The sequence below is a fragment of the Myiozetetes cayanensis genome, unplaced genomic scaffold (genome assembly GCF_022539395.1).
Source record: "Myiozetetes cayanensis isolate MyiCay16 unplaced genomic scaffold, myiCay2020 scf6-25, whole genome shotgun sequence".
Taxonomy (NCBI): domain Eukaryota; kingdom Metazoa; phylum Chordata; class Aves; order Passeriformes; family Tyrannidae; genus Myiozetetes; species Myiozetetes cayanensis.
In genome coordinates, this window is record NW_026087853.1 from 39,051,862 (window position 1) to 39,075,449 (window position 23,588).

The 23,588-nt window shown below is 34.5% G+C and overlaps 1 protein-coding gene across 5 annotated transcripts in view; it reads left to right on the forward strand.

Annotated features, from left to right (window-relative positions):
- The window catches only part of FUT8 (fucosyltransferase 8), a 111,097-nt gene that overhangs the window by 63,929 nt on the left and 23,580 nt on the right, over nt 1–23,588 (forward strand). For all 5 annotated transcript variants that reach the window (XM_050336389.1, XM_050336390.1, XM_050336387.1 and 2 more), the window contains 4 exons: nt 2,478–2,593; nt 2,750–2,915; nt 9,058–9,172; nt 17,314–17,551. In XM_050336389.1, coding sequence (XP_050192346.1) covers nt 2,478–2,593; nt 2,750–2,915; nt 9,058–9,172; nt 17,314–17,551 — 635 coding nt within the window. The remainder of the gene's footprint in view (nt 1–2,477; nt 2,594–2,749; nt 2,916–9,057; nt 9,173–17,313; nt 17,552–23,588) is intronic.

The window sequence follows — 23,588 nt, forward strand, 5'->3', positions numbered from 1 at the left end:
GAAAACATAGTGAGGGATTCATGAGTAGATAAGGATGGTGAGAGATCACTCACCAATCACCATTATGGGCAAAACAGACTCAAAGTGGGGATATTAAATAAATTTATTACTAACAGAATCAGAGAAGGAGAATGAGAAGTAAAATAAATCTTAAAAACACCTTCCCTCCATCCTTCCTTCCTTCCAAGCTCTACTTCCTCCCCTGCAGTGGTTCAGGGAGACGGGGAAGAGGGTTCTGGTCAGTTGTTGTTTGTGCTGCTGCTCAGGAAGAGGAATCCTTCCCCTGCTCCTGTGGGGTCCCTCCCATGGCAGACAGTCCTTCATGAACATCTCCGGCGTGAGTCCATCCCATGGACAACAGTTCTTCCCAAACTGCTGCACTGTGAGTCACTTTTCCACAGGGTGCAGTCCTTCAGGCACAGGCTGCTCCAGCATGGGAGTCCCCCATATGGCCACAGGTCCTACCAGGAAAACTTGTTCCAGTGTGGGCTCTTGTCTCCATGGATCAGCAGGTCCCTGCCAGGACCCTGCTCCAACACGGGCCTCCCAAGCGTCGCAGCCTCCTTCAGGCACCCGCCTGATCCAACACGGGTTTCCTCCATGGGCTGTAGATGGATCTCTTCATCCCCGTGGCCCTCCATGGGCTGCAGGGGCACAGTTGCCTCACCATGGGCTGTGCCACGGGCTGCAGGGGAACCTCAGCTTTGGCACCTGGAGCACCTCCTGCCCCTGCTTCTGCACTGACCTTGGTGCGTGCATTGCTGTTCACGTGTTCTCACTCTGCTCTTCTCTGGCTGCAATTTTCATCCATCCAATAACTTTTTTCTCCTTTTTTCCTTTGTTATCACAGAGGCATTACTATCTTTCCTGATTGGCTTGGCCTTGGCCAGTGGTGGGTCCATCCTGGAGCCGACTGGCATTGGCTCTACCAGACATGGAGGAAGCTTCTGGCAGCTTCTCACAGAACTCACCTCTGTCGCCTCCCCACTACCAAAACCTGGTTGCAGAAATACAAGACATAACTTTAAAACACAGATCTGCTTTCAATAGGAAGCTTTAACAACTTTAACAGAATTTTTTACTAAACCTCTGTCAGGCTACGTAGTTTACTCTTCCACCTCTCCCACCGCCTTCCAGTGGAAGGAACTTTTCATCAATTCCTGAAATTTTATTGATATTTAGTTATCTAGATCTGAGAGACCTTAAAGTTAAGTATCATCTTAATATTTAAAGTCTTAAAATTTAAAATTAATATTATAAAATCTTAAATATCCACCTCAGTTGGATATTTAAAATGCTGTCATTTCTTTTTTACAGTGAAGATGCTCCCTCAAACCACTGTTTTCTCTATGCTAAAGGCATCTTTTGCCTGTCAAGGGGTCTTCCTGTATGGTGCCTTGAAACTGTGTGTTTGTGGGTAGAGGGAATATCTGTTTCTTTTTATGACCATATTCCTTTACAAATGAAGAATCATCTTCATCTTCTGCAAGAATTCTGTATTTTTGCAGTTCCCAAGACTTTTCATTGCACATCTGCTTCCTCTTTTCCTTTTTAGGGTCAGCTCTTATAATAACTAATAAAAGTTGGAATAAGTTTTAACCAGAAGTGTTATTTCTCTTGAAATGGAAAGGATTTTTACTTTCCCTACATTAAATTTGTGAGGCAAATAGAAGTTTGCACTGATTTATAATTTCAGTTTATTAATGTATGGATTCAAGTTTAGATGATAAACAAACCTCAGTAATACCCTCAGGGCTGATTTATGGCTCATAGATTTCAGAATATGTATTTCCATACTTTTCCTGTGCTCACATACCAGAGGTTTCACAACTGGATGTTACAATTGCTGTTGTTTGGTGTTGTTTTAGGTGACCAACAGTTTCAAATACTAGAGTTGTCATGAAAAATCATCATGATGGTACATTGAAGAAGGCTGGATCTTGTTCTGAGTACAGAAAATACACTGAAATAATCTTGTGTGCATGTGTAGGAAGACTTAAGAGTGGAGTTGAAGTGCTAGAGCTCTGGTCTTCTAAGAATGTATGGCCAGCATTCAAGAGCAGAATGTACTTTATGTGTGAATATAAAAAGTAGTCAGAACTTGAGTCTTGTGAAGGTACATCTGTCCATTAGGCTGTGTTTGCTTGCCAGTCGGTTCAACAAATGCTGCCACAAATACTATTTTCGCAAGCAGAGCCTGGGATTGTTCTTGTCAGTGAGTGGAAGTCTTGTAAACAACACAGTTTAGCATCAGGTTGAATCTGTATGCTGCAGCTGTGTTATGCACTGTTTTATTTCTATGGGATTGAGGTTTTAAAATCTTTATTTAATGTGTTTAATTTCTTCTGGTTTTAAGAAAACATGACCAAGGTTTATCAGTAAAGCAGTATGGAGTAACAATGAGAGTTGAATTGTTAATGCAAATAATTTATCAAATAATTATAAGTGATATGACTTTTTTATTTTCTATATCCTAGGATACCAGATGGTCCCATTGATCAGGGACCAGCTGCAGGAAAGGTACATGCTTTAGAGGAGCAACTTCTAAAGGCCAAAGAACAGATAGAAAATTACAAGAAGCAGACAGGAGTTGGTGTGTAAAAATGTTTTCTTTTGCTTCTAAAACAAATTTTGGTGTTTTGGTATTTCATATCACAAATGTATTGGCTTCTTAACAAGTAAACCTTTAACCTAATTCAGCTACAATTACTGATGCTTTTATGCCTTTTTGATTATTTTTTTAAAATAGAAGGCCTTGGAAAAGACCATGAAATACTGAGGAGGAGGATTGAAAATGGGGCTAAGGAACTTTGGTTTTTCCTCCAGAGTGAACTGAAGAAATTGAAAAATCTAGAAGGAAGTGAACTGCAAACACGCATTGATGAATTTCTGTCTGATTTGGGTCATCAGGAAAGGTACGTCTGTTAGTTGATTTTGACCTGTAATTAAACTGTCGTTATGTTGTTCAAAGGTGCATTGGTACTTATATTTTTAGTTGTTGTCAGTCTTTTGGCCTCCGCATTGTTGGAGTACCTTTTGTATTATATTAAAATATTCTGTCTGAGTTTTGTTCATGCTGAACAAAATTAATCCAGGAACTGTAAAATTCAGTGAAATCTGTCTGTAAGCACATTATGTTTATAACTCTGCCAACAGGATTGCTGTGACAGCTTGTGTCTTATCAGTAAACAGTTATAAGGAAATAGTTGAATTGACTAGATATACTACCTTAAACAAGTATCAATTCCAAAAAAAAAAAGCTGCGATCTGCATGTGTAAACATCAGTAATAAAACATGAGCCTCTGAAAATAATACTATAGTAAAAGGAATATATGGTAAGAATTTTCAATTCTTTAGAAATAATTGAAATACTATTTAAAACATATTTTAAAGATAATATGAATGTATTTCTATTTATGATTATTATTGGGGGCAAATAACATACTCCATTAAGTTTTGTAATTTAATATTCACAGTCCCCAAATCCAGTTTATCACAGTTTGAGTTGAAAGTGAGAAGGTACTATTCAATTCTTGAGAGTTATTATTTATATAAAAGATGTGATTAAATTTCATCCAATTATTTCTCAGTCAAGTGCAGTTTATATGTTTGACTGAAATAAAAGTAGTGATTGGCTGAAGCAGAATTTTTCTAAAGACTTGAGATCTTCAGTTGAACAGTGAACTGACAGAGAATCTACCACTTCCTTCGACAGTTTGTTTCAACAGTTATCTCACCTTAGAAATATTTGTTCTTTATAGAAGTTTGTGTTTCTTGGACTACAGGTCATTGATTCTTATGTACCTTTTAAACTATCTCTGCCAAAAACTGAAGCAAGTAGTCTAATGCCAGACTTTCTGATGTTTATCATGGTAACAAAATCACTTTTGTACACATTTTGCTCTGTTTAAAGCCAGTATGAGGCAATCATCACAGAGAAACCTTGAATAATGTGTGTTTGATGCCAGAAGGTTTTTATGTCCCTGCCTCCCAGGATGAGTCCTTTTCCTTATTCTTTTCCTTTCTACACCAACGACTATTAACTCATTAAGCCCAATTTGCAAGTCTGCATTTCTGACAGCCTTATGTTCACATCTTTCTGTACCTAAGGGTGAGGTGAAAGCCCTTCTAGAAATGCATAGCTCCCTTGCATTGAATTATAAAAGTGTGCCTTGTGGGCCTCTGGAAGTTATGAGGTAAATCCCAGTGTGGAAGTGTGAAACCACTGTGGTACTGGATGAAGTCTGTATGTGATGCAATCAATTGCATCTGCTCTTTTTTTTTTTTTTAATTTGACAATTTTTGTGTTGAATACAAGTTTTCTTTTGACTGACACAGTGGTTATCAAAAGCAGAGTATCCTAGAGTCTCTTGAGTCTTATTAGTCATCTATGTAGACCTTTCTGTGTGTTGAGGTCCTCAAAGAAAACTAAAGTTATTTAAGCTAAAACCTAACAGCCAGAAACTACATTTTATTAAACTAAAATGTAGACCATCTATTTACAATATGGAAATTCAAAGGAATTCCATAAGAGAAAACAGATACAAAAATGTTTCTACAAAATTCAGCCTGTGTTCTTGGTGCACTTACAATATCACCTTCAAGCAATAATATTATCTTGTCTTCTTGCTTGCCTCTAGTCCCAAGGAAGTTTTCTCTTTCACCTTTAAGGTCAAGCTGTTTGCTTCTTTTCCTTTAATCTTTCAATCTTGCTGTGTGAGTTGCAGAAAACTCCCAGTTCCTTGTGTGCTCATCCTTTGGCATGTGATGCACTGCTGTCTCTGGAGTGCTCTTTGCCTGTGCAATGCACGGGAACTCCCCAGGGAAGGAGTGGTCTCATCTTCCCTCCACACAGTCCATCTGGTCTCTTCTCCTGAAAACAACATAGCATAAGTTTGGAATGAACAAATCAAATGCTCTCATTCACTCTGAGAATCATGGGTTTTTAGTGTTTTGGGGTTTTTTTGTTATTGCTGGGTTTTTTTTGTTCTTTTGTTTTTAAATTTTTTAAAAGGCATTAGACAAGTTGCCAAATGCCCTTTAGTTGACAGTGCTGTCTTAAAAAGTGCTGTCTTACATGAATGGAACACTGCAAGTGAAGCTGATATTACTTATTTATTTATTTTTATATATATATGAATATACATAAATAGATATCTTAGAAATTTTAATACATATTTTTATCTAATATTTAGATTAGAAGGACTAGTGTTAATTATAAGGACTGAAAGCAGTTTGTCATGCTGTCCTTATGTGAGAAAGCAGATAAAAGAGGTGGGTAGCGATCAAATGATGAGATAGCTTTGCAAGGAAAGAGGATAAGTAAGGTAGTGCTTCTTGTTGGATGCCTTAATCACTGTTTGTTGGCTATGTCCTAGGGGCTGTGTAGATTTTTCCCTCGTAGAGTACCAGTCTTGCATATGTTTTTGTAAAGTATTTCACTACCAATTCTGTTTGGAAAACAATGTTGCCCAAAACAGAATTTTCTGCATTGGGAATTACATAATTGTATTCTTGTCGTTGCTATAGGGAAGAGAGCTGTTGAGAGTAACTTCATCTTAATGTTGGAAAGACTTCTTGATACAGAGTTAATAAAAAAGAGCAAATTAATGCTCTAGTTGTCATGGTTGTTTCCTTTGTTGACATAAGTTGTTTGCAAGGTGGCTGTTACTGAGTTCGTTTCATTCCTTCTCCTCCTGGGGAACAGCTGTCATCAGGGATTTTGTGGTATCTGGCCAACATTTGATGCATGGTGTTTGGACAAATTTTCACATTATTTCCATTGAATCACAGATTTTTCTTTTAGTTTTTATTTGTTGATGTAAAATTCCTAGGAGATTGAAATGTAATTTTGCCATATGAATAGAATAATTGTCTAGACTGATTATTAAAAACTCCCACTCTCTCGGCCTTTATTTTGGCAATCAAATGCATATGAAATATATAGCCAGATTTTTTCCTTCATTATGCTTTATGGCAGAAAAATGCTTTTAAGAGCAGCTCCAAGATTTATTTTATGATATGAAACAACAATTACAATGAATTAATATTGTTGGTTAGTAGCATAATGAAAGACCAAGTATGACATACTAAATATCTGCAATGCCACTGTCTGAAGTTTTCTGCGTTTTACCACCTGCAGTAGGCTCTAATAATACTGTGCAGGCTAATCTTTTGTCTGCACTTGCCTATCTTGGGCTCGTGAATCACTGGTCCATCTGCTTTTAACTCTCTACATGGCCCTGACCCTGGTCTTTGCTATTTGTGTCTCTTCTGTATCTGCATTAATAAGCCACCATGATGGTCACACTCAAAAAACCCTACCAGATGTAAACTCAAAAATGCACATTTCTCAGCAATAACAATCAAAGAAAGAAGGTCTCTGTGACTGTATCCTAAAATAGCATTATTTTATAATTATTTCTGTGTGATAACACCTGTTAATTTTTCAGTTCCTGCTTTGCTTCGAAGTTTTTGTTCTAAAGACTGGGGGTACTATCTGAAAACTCTTTCATGAATTCATAAAAATTTCCTGTGAATTATTTGATATTCTTTATGATTTGTACTGAGCAAAGCTGCCTTTACCTGAAGTGTCAAGCCACTGAGGTCATCCTCAGTAATGATGGAAAATAATTATATTTCAGCAGTAAGGCTGATTATTAAAACTTATCTACTGCCCTTCCTTTGCTATGGACACAATGGCCAATAATATAAAATTTGAACAACACCTTTTTTCTGTAGAAATAGTAAAAATTACTTAAGATCTGAGAGAGAATATTTTTAATTGGTAAGCTCTGTATTTTCAGTTATTTTATGTCAATATTTAGTAGAAGTATATTTCTATAAAGTAAAAGGAGGCTATACTGGTTACTTACCTCACAAGAACACAAAAGACTCTTTTTAAGACTTGTGAAAGAGCACTTGAAAATTGTTTCAGATATGGCTGTGTGGTTGCACAGCTGCCTTTAACGATAGAGGGGTTTTTTTTTTTTTAGTGTTTACACCGTAACTTTATATTTTGTCTTTAAACACCCAACATTGGTTGCATCCCAGTTGGGAAGAAAAATATATTTAAACTCCCAAGAAAATGCATGGGTTTCCTTTGTTAATATGTCTACTAGCCTAAATGCTTTCTGTAAGTTGGAAAATACTGTTGTAAGCGCAGCAGACTCTTTGTCTGTCATTTCTGTATAATCTATTATATTAGGTCTACTCCATCATTAGTTCTGTTGTAATTTCCCTAAAATGTGTTTGCATGTTACTTTGAGTATTATACGTCTTTAATAGTTACTGGTCTAAAAATAGTTACCTGACGATTCTTTAAATTGTTTATTTTTTTTGCAAAGCTGGAATAGGGTGTTTCAAACTCAATTACCTTGCAAAAAAAAACCCCAGTTTATATTGTTTGAGATTAGAATGTAGATAAAGTTCTTCCCATTGATTGACAAGAGGTCAATCAGGAGGTGACAGGAGGTGAAGATTCCTGCTGCTGAACACAACAACAACAGTAGACGCTGTGTAGTTCAGTGTCACTGCTACCCTGTGTAGAAGTGTGGGTGTACAGGCCAGAATGAGGGTATGAGTGTGAAAAGCTACAGATCCATGAGTGCGGTTATCAGCAAGAGAAGTCTGTGTGATAACTCCGGTGATAAATCAAATTGGGATAGGCCTATTTGGTTTATCTCAGTGTTTACTGCTTATATACTGGGTCACTGGAAATAGTTACCTTAATAGGGATGCACAGTCTGCTCCTCTCACTTGCTAAGCTTGTTTGCCTTAACTATCTTTGTGCTTCCAGTACTAACAAGTGCTGCCAACAACAGGACAAGACCCCTTCAAACATTGTTATGAAATATACTTGTCTTATCCTCACACTCCTTTTTTGTCACTTCCCAAATTTCTCTGCCTTTGTTCTGTTGCATCTCTTTCTCACAAGTGATTAAACTTGTGGTTGTCAGGAATTTCAGGCAATAAATTGTGACATCTAAAGTTCAATTTTGAAATTATTAGTTCTGAATTGGTCTACCTTTTACTTTTAGAATAACCATTAACCTTTTAAAAAACACTTTGAATAGCTTGCCTCTAGTTTAGTATTTCCTCCCAAGAGCCAGGGATAAAAAAAATCTTTTTCTAGGTGGTACTGTTTGGACTCTTTTTCACAAAATCAGTAATTTTGAATAATCTAGCTAATTTTAACAAATAAATGCCATATATTATTTTTCTTCTCATGACAAGATATTCTTTATCCTCTTATTTGGCAAATGAAATGTTATAACCCCAAGAAGAGAATCTCTAGTGTATCAGATAACCTCAATTTAGTATTTGATAGTTCATCAAAATTCATTTTTTGTAGTATGGACTTGTATGGCCACATACAAGTCCATAGTCTGTTTAGAATTTTTAAGATTTTTGATTTCTTTTCCATTTGAGTATTAGCAGCATGGAGTCATTCTAAGCAGGCAGAACACTGCTGTCTTCTTCCAGAATCAGAAGGAGCTCCATATTATGGAAAACACTGCTTACTAAACCTTGTAATAATATTCTGTAGTTATTTTTCATTAATAGAGATAGGAATGTTATACCTATCCTAAAGACACTGGTAATAATGTATTCTATACAAGCATATAGTAAGATGATTGCAAGAGGAAAAGTAACAATGCATTATAATAGAAGCTACTGTAGCAATCACTACTGCATTTCCATGTGGCACCACTGAATAATGTATCTAGCATGGAACTGTGCTTTCCCGTTAGTTTGCTTTAGCACATACCAAACCCAAATACTTTATATATCAAGCAAATCTTATGCCTAAGATTTTTTTCTAACCCATCTCCTGTTTAATATATGGGTATGGAACATATGTTGATGAAGGACACAGTCAATCTTTCTTCGCTGCTGTTTGAATTGTGGAGTAGGAGGTGGCACAAATAAACTGGTTTTGAGGCTACAATTGAAATATTGCTTTAATTTATCTTTAATTTAATTTAATCCTCCAATTTAGTAATGCCAAGATAGTTTCCCATTTTTTAAAGATTGTTTTCCCTTGTTGTTTATAGGTCAATAATGACCGACTTGTACTACCTCAGTCAAACAGATGGAGCAGGAGATTGGCGAGAAAAAGAGGCCAAAGATCTAACGGATTTGGTACAGAGGAGAATAACTTATTTACAGGTAAGAGAATAGCACTTTTGAATCAAGGTAATTCAGTCAAGCTATTAGAGAGTGACCAAAGGACGTCAGTGAAGGTGGTGAAGGGCCTTGAGGGGAAGCTGTATGAAGAACAACTGAGGTCACTTGGTCTATTGAGCCTGGAAAGGAGGAGACTGAGGGGAGATCTTGTCACTGTCTACAGCTTCCTCGTGAGGGGGAGAGGAGGGGCAGGCACTGATCTCTTCTCTGTGGTGACCAGTGACAGGATCAGAGGGAATGGCCTGAAGTTGTGTCAGAGGAGGTTTAGGTTGGATATTAGAAAAAGGTTCCTCACCCAAAGGGTGGCTAGGCACTGGAACAGGCTCCCCAGGGAAGCGGTCACAGCACCAAGCCTGACAGAGTTCAAGAAGCATTTGGATGATACTCTCAAATGCATGGTGTGACTCTTGGGGACGGTCCTGTGCAGGACCAGGAATTGGACTCAGTGATCCTTGTGGGTCCCTTCCAACTCAGCAAATTCTGTGATTCTGTAAATGTTTTTTGTATCATATATATATATATATAGCACTTAGCTATACCCTATATAGAATAATTACACAACATTTAAAAATAAATGTTGTTATATAAATGAATTACATAGAAAAGAAATTATTAGTTTCAAACATTATTTTATATGTATATGGAAGATAGTATTTCAAGGAAATATTTAGGGTTTGGGCTTTTGTTGTTGGCTATTTGTTTCTTTGTGGGTGTAGTTATTTTTTTGGATCTGTGGTTTTCAGTGGGCTGTATTTAGCTATTTGAATTCCTTGTTTTATTATAAAAGATAAGTATTTTTTTAAGCCTTAGAGTGTCAGAATGCATAAATATGTTTGCACACTGTTTAAAATAACAATACAAAAGTCTTTGTATCAAACTTCTGAACAAGCCCACTTTTAAAAACGAATATGCAAATTTGAAGTGCATGTATAATGTATTGTCTAGACTGTTTCAACAGATGTGTGAAACTTCTCATAGATGTTCATATTTTGAGTGCATAAGGCCTTTCTAATACATGTAGTTGTGTATGTGTATAAATTTAAATAAAACTTGTTCTGAAGGTTTTGGGACTTTTTTCATGTTTGAATGCATCCAGCTATTTATGTAATGATCAAAAAGATATTTGATGTAGTCTGTTTTATTTGTACTTGGGGTTTTTTTGTGGCATGTGTGCACCTGTATTGTATGGTCACTTCTAATACTTGATCTTTTCTCTTGTGTAAATAGCTGAATTTGTTTCTCAGATGCTCATTATTTCACAGTTCAACTGTTGAAACCTCTTCTGTGACCAAGCTATGTGTTTGTTGCTTGTTAAATTAAAAAAGGTACCCTTCTGAGGAAAAAACTTCCCTGTAAATTATGCAGGAGTCATCACTTTATTGTATTCCTTCAGCTCTTTTCTGAGAACTGTCCCTTATTCTTTCATTTTTGATGTCACTGTTTGGCAGTGGTGTACTGTAACTACTTTTCATGCTGATAAGTATAGTCTTTCTCTATCTTTTCTTCTTCTTGCATGGTGTCCATTTGTTGTCTTATTTAGGCATATATATATTTCTGAAGGGTGATTGTTTTCCTATAGTATGTTATACAATGCTCAGGATATAGTTCAAGATTAAGACCTCCAAATATATATAATGAATAACAAGAATAAAAGTTGCTGAGGAGAGCAGAAGCTCAAATTTGAAGCGTTAGATAAATGTCTACATTGTTTTCTGGTGAAGTTGAAATAAATTTGCTTACTGACTGAAGCCCAGTTAGGTGCTCCTAAAATTTATTTAGATGCATATAATGTATGATAATGGGCTTTCCTCTCTATTGAGCTAATTGATTCTCATTTAAAGAAAAAGAAAAGTAGAAACAGTATTAAGAATTAAACCAATGCCAAGTCACAACATATACAGAATCCTAACATTTCAAGTAGTACAAGTAGCTGAGTCTTTCAGGAAATCTGTTATATCCTCAGGCACTTGCAAGAGAGGTAGCTATCTTTATCCTCATTATCTTCAGAACGAAACATGGTGATGAACATGAGCAGGTGGTTTACAGAAAGCTGTGGTATTAGATTCAGAATTAGAAATAGGTCTGACATACTTGGCTCAATTTACATCAAACAGGCTGTTTTGTTTCTGTTTTATTTATAAATTTATTAAAAAGCGGTCAATTGTAAAATTTCTGCTGTGGAAAAAATGTGTTTTTTCATATTTATGCATTTAAAATATGAATTTAATCATTATGGGTTCATCTCATGACACTGAGAAACGCAAAAATTAGTTTTTCCCTCTTTTCTCTATTACAGAGGAAATCACCTTGTTTTGTATTTTTAATAAATCATCGCTGGTGAAGTTGGAAACATGCAGAGGTATTACTGCTGCACATGAAATTCCATGTGACTGTTTTGTATGAAAGGGTCTAGAAACCATAAAGAAGGGACATGTGTTTCCTTTTAATACTCTGTGGTTTAAGCTGAGGAAGGGCAGTACATATTTTCCAAAAAATGTAATTCTAGCATTGATAAATGTTGATATTTTTATTATAGAGACTGTGCAAGTCATCAAAAAGAGCACTAAGTTCTTGGGTTTAGCAAATAAGCAGCAATGTTTGAAATTACACATATATACACCTTTATTAATAATATATCTGTATTAAAAAATGGAATAGAATTAAAAATTCAAAACCCTTGCCCCTCAACTCAATGCCAAAAAGAATTATATGGAACATATTTGTAATTTTTTATTTTAGTTCAGTAGGAAAGGGCTGTATAGCTTTTTTCTGGTGCATGTTGAACAGTGACAGCTGCATTATTTTGGGACATCTCCCTGGGAAGTCATTTAGCTGAATGATTGTGAATAGTGATGACTGCTACTTCATTTGGATGACATTACCATAAATTTGATTTAATGAGGCTACATGTAACTAGTTCCTTGTAGTTAGAGCAATATTTAAAAACTTAGGAGCTTGCATTTAAGCAAAAGAACTTATTTTCAGAGATGTTTATTATCAAGCAGTTGAAGAGAATATGCAAGAGAAGTCAGACAAGAGCACCTGTAGTACTGTAATCAAGGGAGTAAATGATTATGAGAGCAGCAGTTTTCTGGCCCTTCCCTTTTGTGCTTATTTTTATTCTATTTATTTTAGGAAGTTTCTGATTCAGCATGCAGTCTCCCAGTAGCAGAGTATTTTTGCCTTTGTTTAAAAAAAAAAAAAAATCAGAACTTTCTGTTCCGCTTTGAAGGTTAAAAATATAAGCAGGTGAGAAAGGTTACTAAGTACTCGACAACACATCAGTTGTATTAGTCATAGTTTGCCATATCCATGCTATTTAGTTGAAGGTTTGTATGGATGCAAAGAAAAACAAGTTGCTTACCAGACTTTATTCTGATGTTTCTAGGTTTCCCAGTATTTTTGGTGATTTAATATGTCACTTAGATTTTTCTGTCTTAAAGTATATTAAGCCCTTTCTCCCTTACATTAAAATTACTGATATATATTCTTAAAAAAGTGCTCATGCTAAGATGACAATAACAATAAAAAAAGGTTCCGGGCACTTTGTATCCATGCAAAAGCATTCACCCCTCAGGACTGGAAGTCTTGAAAGGTGTAAACTTGTATCCTTTAATCAAGCAAATTGAATGTATTATACATTCCCCCAGTTATTCCACTTCACTCATGAGAAACAACTTGTAGTATAGTTATAGTGTGTTGTGGATGTTGATATATTCAAACTAATTTGAAACACAAAGGAGAAAAATTCTCGTAGATAATTCTCCATCAGCATTTACTGCTTTTATGTTGAAGGAGGACACTAGCTGAAGGATTTCAGCCATCTGTCAGTATGGGCACTGTTCTGAGAGAAGAGATGATTTCTTTAATAGGCAGACCATACAGTGGTTCAGTTTCCCTGTGATAGACTCAGCATCCTTAAAAGTTTTCTCCAAAAATAGAGAATCCTGATAATTAACTTTGATATTGTAAGCTCATTTGTATTTTGCAGTTCTTTTCCCATTTTTGCTAGATTGCTGAATTTATTACACAGCACTGGAAGTGTTCCTTCCTTGTAACATTAGAAAAGAAAATTTAGGCATATGAATGAATCTAAGCATTTTTAAAGTTAACATTTTGGATAAAATAGATATGAAAGTGAAACAAGAGAGTTGAAAAGAGCCAATTTTTCTGACCTTTTGTGCGTGTTTAGAAAAGAACTGAATTGTTTCTATCACATGTGAAAATGAAAAATTATTTTTTAATGTCTTGAAACATGTTTTGGGTTTTCCTCATAAGGTTACTTAGTAAATTCAGTATCTGATGTTATGGCATTAGGATAATAACCACTTAAGAAAGTGTGATCACTGCTAGTATTTATATGAGGTTTTCTCTAGAATTTCTAGTTAGTGGATTGAGGAGCATAATGTGATTAGTCCATCTGCATACTGAGATTTGTTACTCCAGCTAAAGCTTGTCAGTTGTAGGAGGGTAGGTGCAAACTAGAGGAATTAACATTAGAGACAGATAAGAATCTCTGTCACTCAAATCAAATACATAATATTTTTGACTAGAGGAAGAAGAACATTTGCTTCCAGCAGCTGGAAGAAACTTCTGGTGGTTTGTTTAGGTTTTGTTTGTTTGTTTTTTCCATCATCAGAGTCTAAAGGGGAGCTGTGTGAAAAAGAACAATGACAAGTAGCATCATAAAGAAAGGAGAATAGAAGGTGGTGTGAACTACGTTTGTGATAACTAGGATAGCAAACACCCTTCCTTGACATCATTCTCTCAAAAAAAAGCAATTTTTCACAGATTTTGGGTGGGACTGTCTCATGCATCAGACAGTGTAGCATCAAGGAATAAAATACTAATTAAAAATATAAAAAAGAACAACTTTGTTAATGAGCATCATACTGTGTTTATGAGGTTACTTAGTAATTTGTAACAGACTGCTGTTGTGATTCACTGGATCAAGTACACTTCTCTGAACTGTTTTAAATTTACAAAAACCAGTGTCATTTGTCAGATAGTAAAATGTATGTTAAGGAGAAGAGTTTACTTTTTCCAGTTTGTCGTGTGTTTGGATTGTTAACTGCACACTTGAAAACACTGGAAGGTGGTGAGGCATTGAGGCACTTCTGACATTGTTCCCATTTGATCCTGCTTTCTGTGAGTAGGCCAACCAAGAGCACTGGAGAAGAATTCAGTGGAAACCCTCAATTTTATCAGAGCAACAGTGCATGCCCATGTTGTGGTGTGATGATAGACCATCAAATCCATTTTGCCAGTTATACAAATCCATTTTAATTTTAGGTGACATTCTCTTGCATAGAAATTTATGATTTTAACCATTTTACAATTCTAAAAATTTGTTACCATTTTCAGTTGCACTGTTTATAGAAGTAATTCTGAGAAAAATAAAGGTGTAAACTCTGGCATGGCTTGATAATCTAATCTTCCACATATTGAAGTATGTTTTGTGTGATTAGTCAGTTGCAGGTTTTTTGTTTGTCTAGGATTTTGTGTGGGTTTGGGAGTTTTTTTGGTGTTCTTGGATTGGGGTTTTTTTTCTATGTGTGTGTTTTTAATGCAGTTGTATGGCTGTTACATGACAGGGCTTGACATTCCTAGAGGTCCCTTCCACCCCTCTCTTGATTATGTAGACCGTTTAATTGGATGTAGGAATCTGTCTTGAGCAGTGTTGCTACGGTTGAGAACAGAGTGCACTGCTCATTCAAGTCAAAAATAACATAATCCTTTACTTTGACTTTGGGCCAGAAGGAAAAATCTTCTGTCAGTCTTTGCTGGGTTTGAAATTGCCTGTTACCCTTTATCAGTTCCGTACCTTTATGGGTTGCTTTGATTGGCAATTTTGCCTTATGAACACACAAGCTGTTCTGATGCAATGTAATTTTTCTTCCTTATCTATGGTTAATAATTCCACCTTTTCCAGGAAATACCAGTTGAAATTGGTATATATATTTATGTATTTCTACTTCCCCTTCTTTTTAAATTCTCAATAGATAATTGAAACCCAAATGCTGCCTTGTTTTTTTGCTATTTGAGTATAGCAGTTTGAAAAAACCCACAGTCATAAAGAAATTAGCTTAACTAGCTTCCTATTTAAGTCACAAACTAATACTTATATATAGTTTTTAGTTAAGTTTTAAAGTAATGTTAAAACCCAAGTAAGTGCATTATATTAACATTGATAAGCAGTCATGCTATTAAATTATGTTTCATTGTGTGATTCCTACTTAATTTCTATAATATTGTTCCTAAGCTATTATATGACTCTTATATTTTCCTGAAATAAAGTTAGAAGGGCACTCCTTATAAAAGATGACAAAACTTCAAATATACCATCAATTAAATGCTTTAATTTTCAAGAGGACAAAGGCATTTGAAGGTAATTGCAAGTGTAGAAAATGTTGCCTATTGGTGTTTTCTAAAAAATCTCAGAGATTATCCCTTTCAAAATAGTGTTGTGGCTTTATTCCAGCTGGCAACAAAGTACCATGCAGAGGCTCCCTCACTCTGCCTTCTCCCTGGTGGGACAGGGATGAGAATTGGGGAGGGGAAAACCCCAAAAAACCATACACAAAAATCCAACAAAGAAACCCAATTGTGTGTTGAGATAAGAACAATTTAATAACTGAAACCAAGTAAAATATGATAAAACAGATGATAATTACAAAAATAAAAATATACTACTACTAATGGTATGAGGAGGTATTGTTTCATGGAATTCTTGTTGTGAGGACCTGCACAGAATACTAGAAAACCCCACTTTCTCTCTGGAAAGACTGTGGGAAGTACATTTGTTATAGTTTCAAAGATAGATTTAGTCTCAAGTTATCCATTAAATTAGTGATAGCAAAAGTACTGCTCTGAGGAACAAAAATTAGTAATGGAAATTTTCTTTAATATATTGTTGTCATACCTAGTTAGGCTTTGAATCAGATATAAATAAAATGCTGAATTTATAGCACATGTTGAAGGGTTTGGTTTGACTTTTTTTTTCTTTAGTTAGTTTGGGTTTTTTTTATTTATTTCCCAGATCTGAATTATTCTCCCCTCCTTTACACAACTGAATTTAGAATTTTTAAATTTTTTGTAAAATATTTTAATACTCAGAAAATTCAGATTGTCTTTAAGATTACTTGAAGGAGGGATCTCAGTTCTCCAGACAGAGATCTTTGTTTTTTGGAAAGACTTGATTTGATTTGTTGCAAATTTACAGAAAATTTTGTTTATAGTTAGATGTGAGAAGAACAGATTTTATATTGATGCTCAAATATCTGTGTTCTTGCATCTTATCTGAAACTAATTTTCATTCTAGAGATTCTATGGAAAACATTTTTGGAATTTAGAAGTATGTCTAGAGGCATGCAAATTTGAATGTGTACAGTGAAATACTGTATTTTACAGCAAGAAAAACTTCTGTTGATTATGTTTTTGTATTGCCCACATATATAAAAATATTTATTAGCTTGTACTTTCAGACATAGCATTCGTATAATGTAGGCATTTGCCTCATGTGTTATGGTTTCTTGGTTTGTGGAAGTGAAGTATATTATTTTATAGAGAGTACACGCAGATTAAAATTCTGTGCTTTATCAATCTGTTCAGGTATGTGTTTTATCTTCTGTATTGGGTATGTGGTCAGTTAGTCTGGGAAGCAGTCCATTAATCAGCATTTGTTTTATTCTGTACCATGTAGGCAGGTGGCAATTTTCTTTTGTTGAATGGCATCCATGCTTATTGTAAGAGAACTAACAAACTTGGAAAAATGCCAAAGGAAAAAACATTCCAACACTGAAAATCACGCTGATGAAATGTGAACTTTGAGTCCAAATGTTGGCTTATTCTGACAGATTTACAAATGAGAAAGTAATTTAAAGTCTTGAAGGTATTCTATTTTACATTAGGATAGTGAAGCATGTTCAATAACTGTTCACGTTCACAGTGAAAAATTCACATAAAATTTTCATGGAGCTGAAACCTACTCATCCTTTTTAATATGAGATGTATTATAGCAGGATGGCTCGTGTGATTCATGGCATTTGTCAGTTTTTCAGGAAAAAAACTATGCCTTTGTGCGTATCTTGTCTTCAGCTTCACTTTTTCATCCATACTTACAGAACCCGAAGGACTGCAGCAAAGCTAAGAAACTTGTGTGTAATATCAACAAAGGCTGTGGCTATGGCTGTCAACTCCATCATGTAGTTTACTGCTTCATGATCGCTTACGGCACTCAGCGGACGCTTATTTTGGAGTCCCAGAATTGGCGCTATGCTACCGGTGGCTGGGAGACTGTATTTAGGCCCGTGAGCGAGACGTGTACTGACAGATCAGGTTCCACCACTGGACACTGGTCAGGTAAGACTTAATAACTCAAACAATTTCTCCTTGTTTTTTTGCAGTTCAGTCACGTAGCATTGTTTTGTTATTTCTTTAGTGTTATGTGGAGCGTAATGAGTGCAGTTGTATATGTAAGCGTCTTTTACATCTTATTTGTGCATTTTATTGAAAATAAAAATTTTCTTTATTAAAATATCTCTGCCTTGACGGAGTTTTTTTAATACAGAAGTTTTGTATTTCAGATTTAAATTATAATCCTTCAGCAGTCTGCCTCTGTGTTGTGTGCCAGATATTAATCCAATGTTATGGGAAGAGATTATTAAATAGAGGCTGTTGTTGATAAAGTTTTAACAAAATAAGGCATTTTTTCAAATATCAAAGGCATTTATTCAAATAAAATAAATATAAAGAAAATATTATCCAATAGTCATTCACACACAAACAAAGTAATGAAATAGTTGAAATAATTCTTAATGTAAACTAAACAGATGCAGAATTCAGGTTGTAAAAACATTGGCAATGTTAAAAATGCATCAGGAACTTGATCCATTTTTATACCAGGTTGAACAACTTGCCTAGAATAAGTAGATGGGCATTGATGTTTGGAGGATCAGATATTCTTTGTTTGTCTCAAAGTAAGCAACATTCATTTTGAACTACATCTTTTTCCATGTGATTGATAGTCAAAACATATCAACATCAGTCTTTTCAGTAGTACACTTCATACCCAATGCATATGGAATCTTAAAGAATGTAACTATTAAGGTTTTACAGATCTGAAATTAAGTTACTCAGATTTAGAATAGCCAATTTACAGATTGTGTGTAAACTTACTTGTGTGTTTACACATTGAAACAATATTTGCACATTGAAATAACATCTGCTCTTCAAAGCTTCAAGATGCTACCAAACTTTACTGTGAGAGTTCTAGTGGATTTTGTGAATGAGATTTTTTTCCAAGTGATATTTCTTAAAAATGATTGAATGTTTTGTAAAAGCAACTAGAGATGGAAAACTGATATTGAGATTTCCAGATGAAGTTTTATTCTTGTTTGGCAAAGTTAGCAAGTGAAACTACCATCTGGGCATGGTTCTCGGCAGACTATGTGACTCCAGAATTTAGATGCAGGCAGTTTTGTGAGCAACTATTTAGCATAATAAACTGGGAAACAGTGCTCTGGAGCACTGATGCACACATGGCTTTAAAAGACTGTATATTTTTATGAAATTCTGTTAAAATAGATCAGGATTTGCTACAATAAGCACTCTTCCTGATAAAAGTAGAAATAATGTTTCATTTTAGCTCCCTACAGTTTTGTTTTGGTTTTTTTTTCAATGAGTTTTTTGATCAGGATGAATAGTTTGAATGCTGAATGCATGAAATATCTTGATGTGATCAATTTTTTTTTTTTAGTAATGAATACCACTAATCTGAGTTTTGATGTTCTAGAGCTAGAAGACATTCAGCTATGAAAGAAGATCTTTCTAGAGTTAGCCTACTGACTAGCCACACACACTATAAACTGTGTTAAATTCTAATCTCCTGTAGTGGCATGATCATTGAGGAAGAATGATACTGACAGTTGATCTCTTTTACTAGTTTCCATGTGGCTTCAGTAGGAATCTACACTGGATTCTTAATTGCTGGTAAATTTGAAAGACATTCTATCTTGTTGAAGATTTCTGTATGTTTTTTTTGTGTCTCCCTAAATTTATATAGATTTTAATTTACTTATGTATTTATTTATTTTATTCCCTGTATCTTTACAGAGGCAAAATAAGATTGAAATTCTTAACTTTAGTTAGCAGCAGCTTTTCTGCAAAACCACACCTTTAATTTTTTTTTTCTCCACAAATTCTGAAGTCAGCATGGGATTTTCTAGGTTTTCAAAATAAATGTATAAAAAGGCATTGACATGTATAAATTTCCATTTCAGTGTTTCTCCTGTGTAGTGTACTTACTATGCTGTGTATAGGGATTTTTCATAAAAATTGTTTTTAATTATGTTTCAAAAATATTCATACAAGTGAAAAATTTAAGACATCAATCTAAATTATAGTAATAGCAAAAAGTCAGAAAAGTATATAATCAAAGTGTTGCTTTCATGTAATTTGCAGACCTGCATAGATAATAGTTCAATAAAATGTGCTTCATGACAAAAATTGTTTAAATCTGTACATTTATCTTTCTTCTTTTTAATTAAATTGCCTCTGCTTGACACTTTTTAATTTTATTAGCAGCACAAAATTTGGAAGTTTCTGAAGTTTATCTTCAGTGAAACAATTTAGATATTACTATCTTCTACAAAGAATTAAGAAGCTTATATAAGCTGGGAATACATATATTTCTGTAATTTTGTTTATCCAGTCCTCTCCTAACTAGGCATAAAGGCTAAACTTGATTTTGGAATTTGGGAAGTAGGGTGAATATTAATAAGCAAGCTGGTATTAATCTGATAGCAAAAGATTAGTAAAGCATATTCTCCTCTGTGCAGAGAATTACGGATCATCTCAGCTCATGTCATGTCTGGCAGGAATTGTTCTCTGTGTTTGACATGGTATTTCTATAATCAAGTTCAGCGTTTCTAGCTTAAGCATATTAAAAGATTGAGAATTCTATCACAGGTTTTTGTAAATAAGGCAGTTATTTCACAGCACCTCAATTTTTCATTTTCCTTTGTTTCAGTCATACTGTCATTCTAGAGAAAAAAATCTTAATAAGGGATGGTTGTATGCATGCTCTTTTTAATTTTAAAATTTTGTCTTGCCTGTAATTGCATCTTGTAGTTAATTTTTCCTTTGATATCTATGGTCAAACTGTTAATGAATAATTTAGGTAGGAATTTTTATGAGAAGCATGAATGATTTCCTAGTAATAAGAGCGAAAATATAGATAACTTGTGAAGATGTATTTATAATAAAATTTTTGATTAATGTTCTTTAAGATAATTATTTAGTCGGGTCATAATGTTCTGTTGTCATTGCAACATGCTAAAACAGAGGAAGACTCTTCTTATAATTTTTTCGTTGCTGATTTATGAGGTTACAGTGGCATTCCTTAATAATACATTGAAAGAGGACGATAAAATAACTAAATATAAAAATGGAATTATACAATAAATGGGAAAAGAAAACAAATTAAGAGAAAGGACAGATTAATGTATAGTTAGAAGTTATATCTGCATTTCATGGGATGTGCAGGTAAAGAAGCCATCTACATGCTTTAAATAACAGTATGTACTCCTTCCCATAAGGCATACAAGCCACTAAGATGAAAGATAACTTGAAAAAGGAAACCTGAAACAAAGTTTCCTGCAGTTACCCTTGAATATTGATTTTGCTGCCTCTAGCTATGGTTTGATGAATTAATGCTTTTAAGGAAGGGATACCCAGAGGGGAAAAAATGGCAAAGCTCTTCATTTGTTGGTAGTGCCAGCTTTTAAGTATTAATTGAACTATAATCTTAAAATATGAATTAACTAATATGTTTATATGTATAATTCAAGAAACAGGATGCTGTGGGTACACAAAATGAATTTTTAATTTATCAAAGCCTATCAGGCAACAGTATCAAAAGGACTAAATAAAAATTGCAAAATCAAATCATAAGAAGTTGTGCAGAATTAATTGCAATAAATGAAAGTTTCATTCCATGAACTAGATATTCCTTGAGAGTAGTTTTTCTTATATGTAAATCAGATGAATGTTTAGTATTGACCTAAAAAAATCCTTTAACTTGCATACAATTGTATGAATTATGTTTTGCTCCCATATTTCAATCTTCTTTATAAAATCTTGCAGAAAAAAATGGATCCATTTCTATTTCTTAATATAAATTTTATATAAAAATATAAAATTTATATAAATATATATAAATATAAATTTTATAAACTAACTTCCAATATTTACATTTTAGTTCAAGCAAATTCCATTTCTGGCAAGCGTACTAGAGAGTGGTGATTTGAGAGAACAGTGTAACAGCAATGTCTGTATTTTCCCTTTTTTTTAGTTGTGTTAATCTTGAAATCAGGCTACTCATACTGTGTAGGATTTTTTTAGTCCTCAAGATACTCTGTAGAAAGACATTTGTATGTGTAAAGATGTAAATATGTTTAGGAAGTGGTAACTCTTAGAAGAATCTCGGAATTTTAATGAGATAGGTCTAAGTTTTCAGAGCAATGCAGTAGCCTAAGGGAGCAAAGTGTGATCCTTATTTATGTCTAAGTGGAGGGTTATTGAATTATAGCAAGGAGTTGGTTTTACCTTGCAGAGCAATGACAGGCTGCAGAACTGTCTAGTTCTGTTATCTGGCCTTCAAAATGAATATTGATAAATATGAAAGGATTCTGAGGAAGACCTACACTGATTCAAGGCCACAAAAATCTACTTCACAGTAGGAGATTAAAGAATATAATTCAGTTCTAAAATGAAGCAAGTTTTAAAAGCTGGTCTTGCCATTTCTATATGGAAAATATTTCTACTTTTAGACAAAGATGTGGCTGGACAGTTGGAAATGACTTGCTCCTGCTGTTAATGCCTGTTTTGGCAACCTGTCCAGAAACAGAAAAGCTTGCATGATCTGAAATTGGAATTACAGGAGATGCAGTCATTTCTTGAAACTAGTTTTATTTATTCTGGTGGGGTTTTTTTTACATAAAAGAATATTTGCCTTTGGTTTTTCAGTGGGTTTGGGGTTTTTTTGTTTGTTTGTTTTGTAGCAATACTTTTAATATTGTCTTACAACTTGTGACATGAAGTTCCTTTGTGCAATCCCAAATCTGCCATATTAAAATAATTAAAATTAATTTGTATTTTAATAAGTTCTTGATAAAATACATATGTGCTCTTTCATGCTATAATTAATCAAGCCCACCCACTGAATGGTGATTCTGATTAAGCCACTTGCATAGGCTGAGTATAAAATTGGTTCTCATTTAATTGTATGAGGAATTATAGCAAGTCTATTCTTGATAAAGGAACGGTGTTCTTGGAGGTTGTTTTCCATGTCAGCAGCATTTTTAGCAGGATGGAAGAAAAATGGGGAATACTGAAGCACCGCTGCTACTTTTTAGACTTAGAAATCTATGGAGAGTGTGGACTGGGAGAAGAGGATTCTTGGTTTGTTCTATGCAGTGGTACTAATAATTGTTCACATATTTGATCAAAGATTTTATACTGTTCGTATGAAATATTACCTTTTGAAGCGTGACTTTGCCATTTTCCTAGAAGGTTGATGTTGCCCCCAGTGTAGCAGCAAAACTGGTACTAGTAGGTTAGAGATTAAGTGCAAACTTTTCTCACGAGCATTAAATCATGGATGATAAATTACAGATTGGTAAACAAAGTTTCCATTACAAACTGTAAAAAAGTTTTTTGCTTAACTGTCACCCTTCTAAGAGTTGTTTACTAAGCAAAAGAGCTACAAATTGGACTAATACTAGAGTTTATTTGATTTAAGGTAACCATTCTGTACTTGAAAAGTTGTACTGCAGCATGCACAGTAGGGAAGAATACTAGTGTGCTTTGTGTTTAAATGAAAAAAATCCAGTTTTTTTGAACATAAAAAGAGAGCATGATGTAAATTGAGAGTAAAATTACCTCAGAAGTGTGTTAGGTCTCAAGCAATCTTTACAAAGTTTCAAATGTTAATCTCAGTTCTTTGTTTGGCTGCATAAGTTTCAATCCAAACTGAAACATTCTTAGATTTTTGGGGAATTATAACCTGCATTCAAGTTTCTAATTACTTTTTCATGTAATACACTGGTCATTACAGTGTTCTGGTTAAGTAATATTACCTGTTTTTAAATAATCTTGAAACAAGGGTAATCTAAACTGCCAGCTGTGGAGTTGAATTCATGTCTTACAAATATTTAATCCAAACCTTTCCTATGTCTTGAAAATGGCTAGCACCATTTCCAAGTGGAAGACATCCCAAAGCACCTCCAACGATTATTGGTTATCACTCTGATATTTGGGAGTTGTTTATTATGGGGAGTTGTTCTTTCTATTAACTCTCTATATAGAGAGGCTGTAGTGCAAGGCTGGACATTTAATT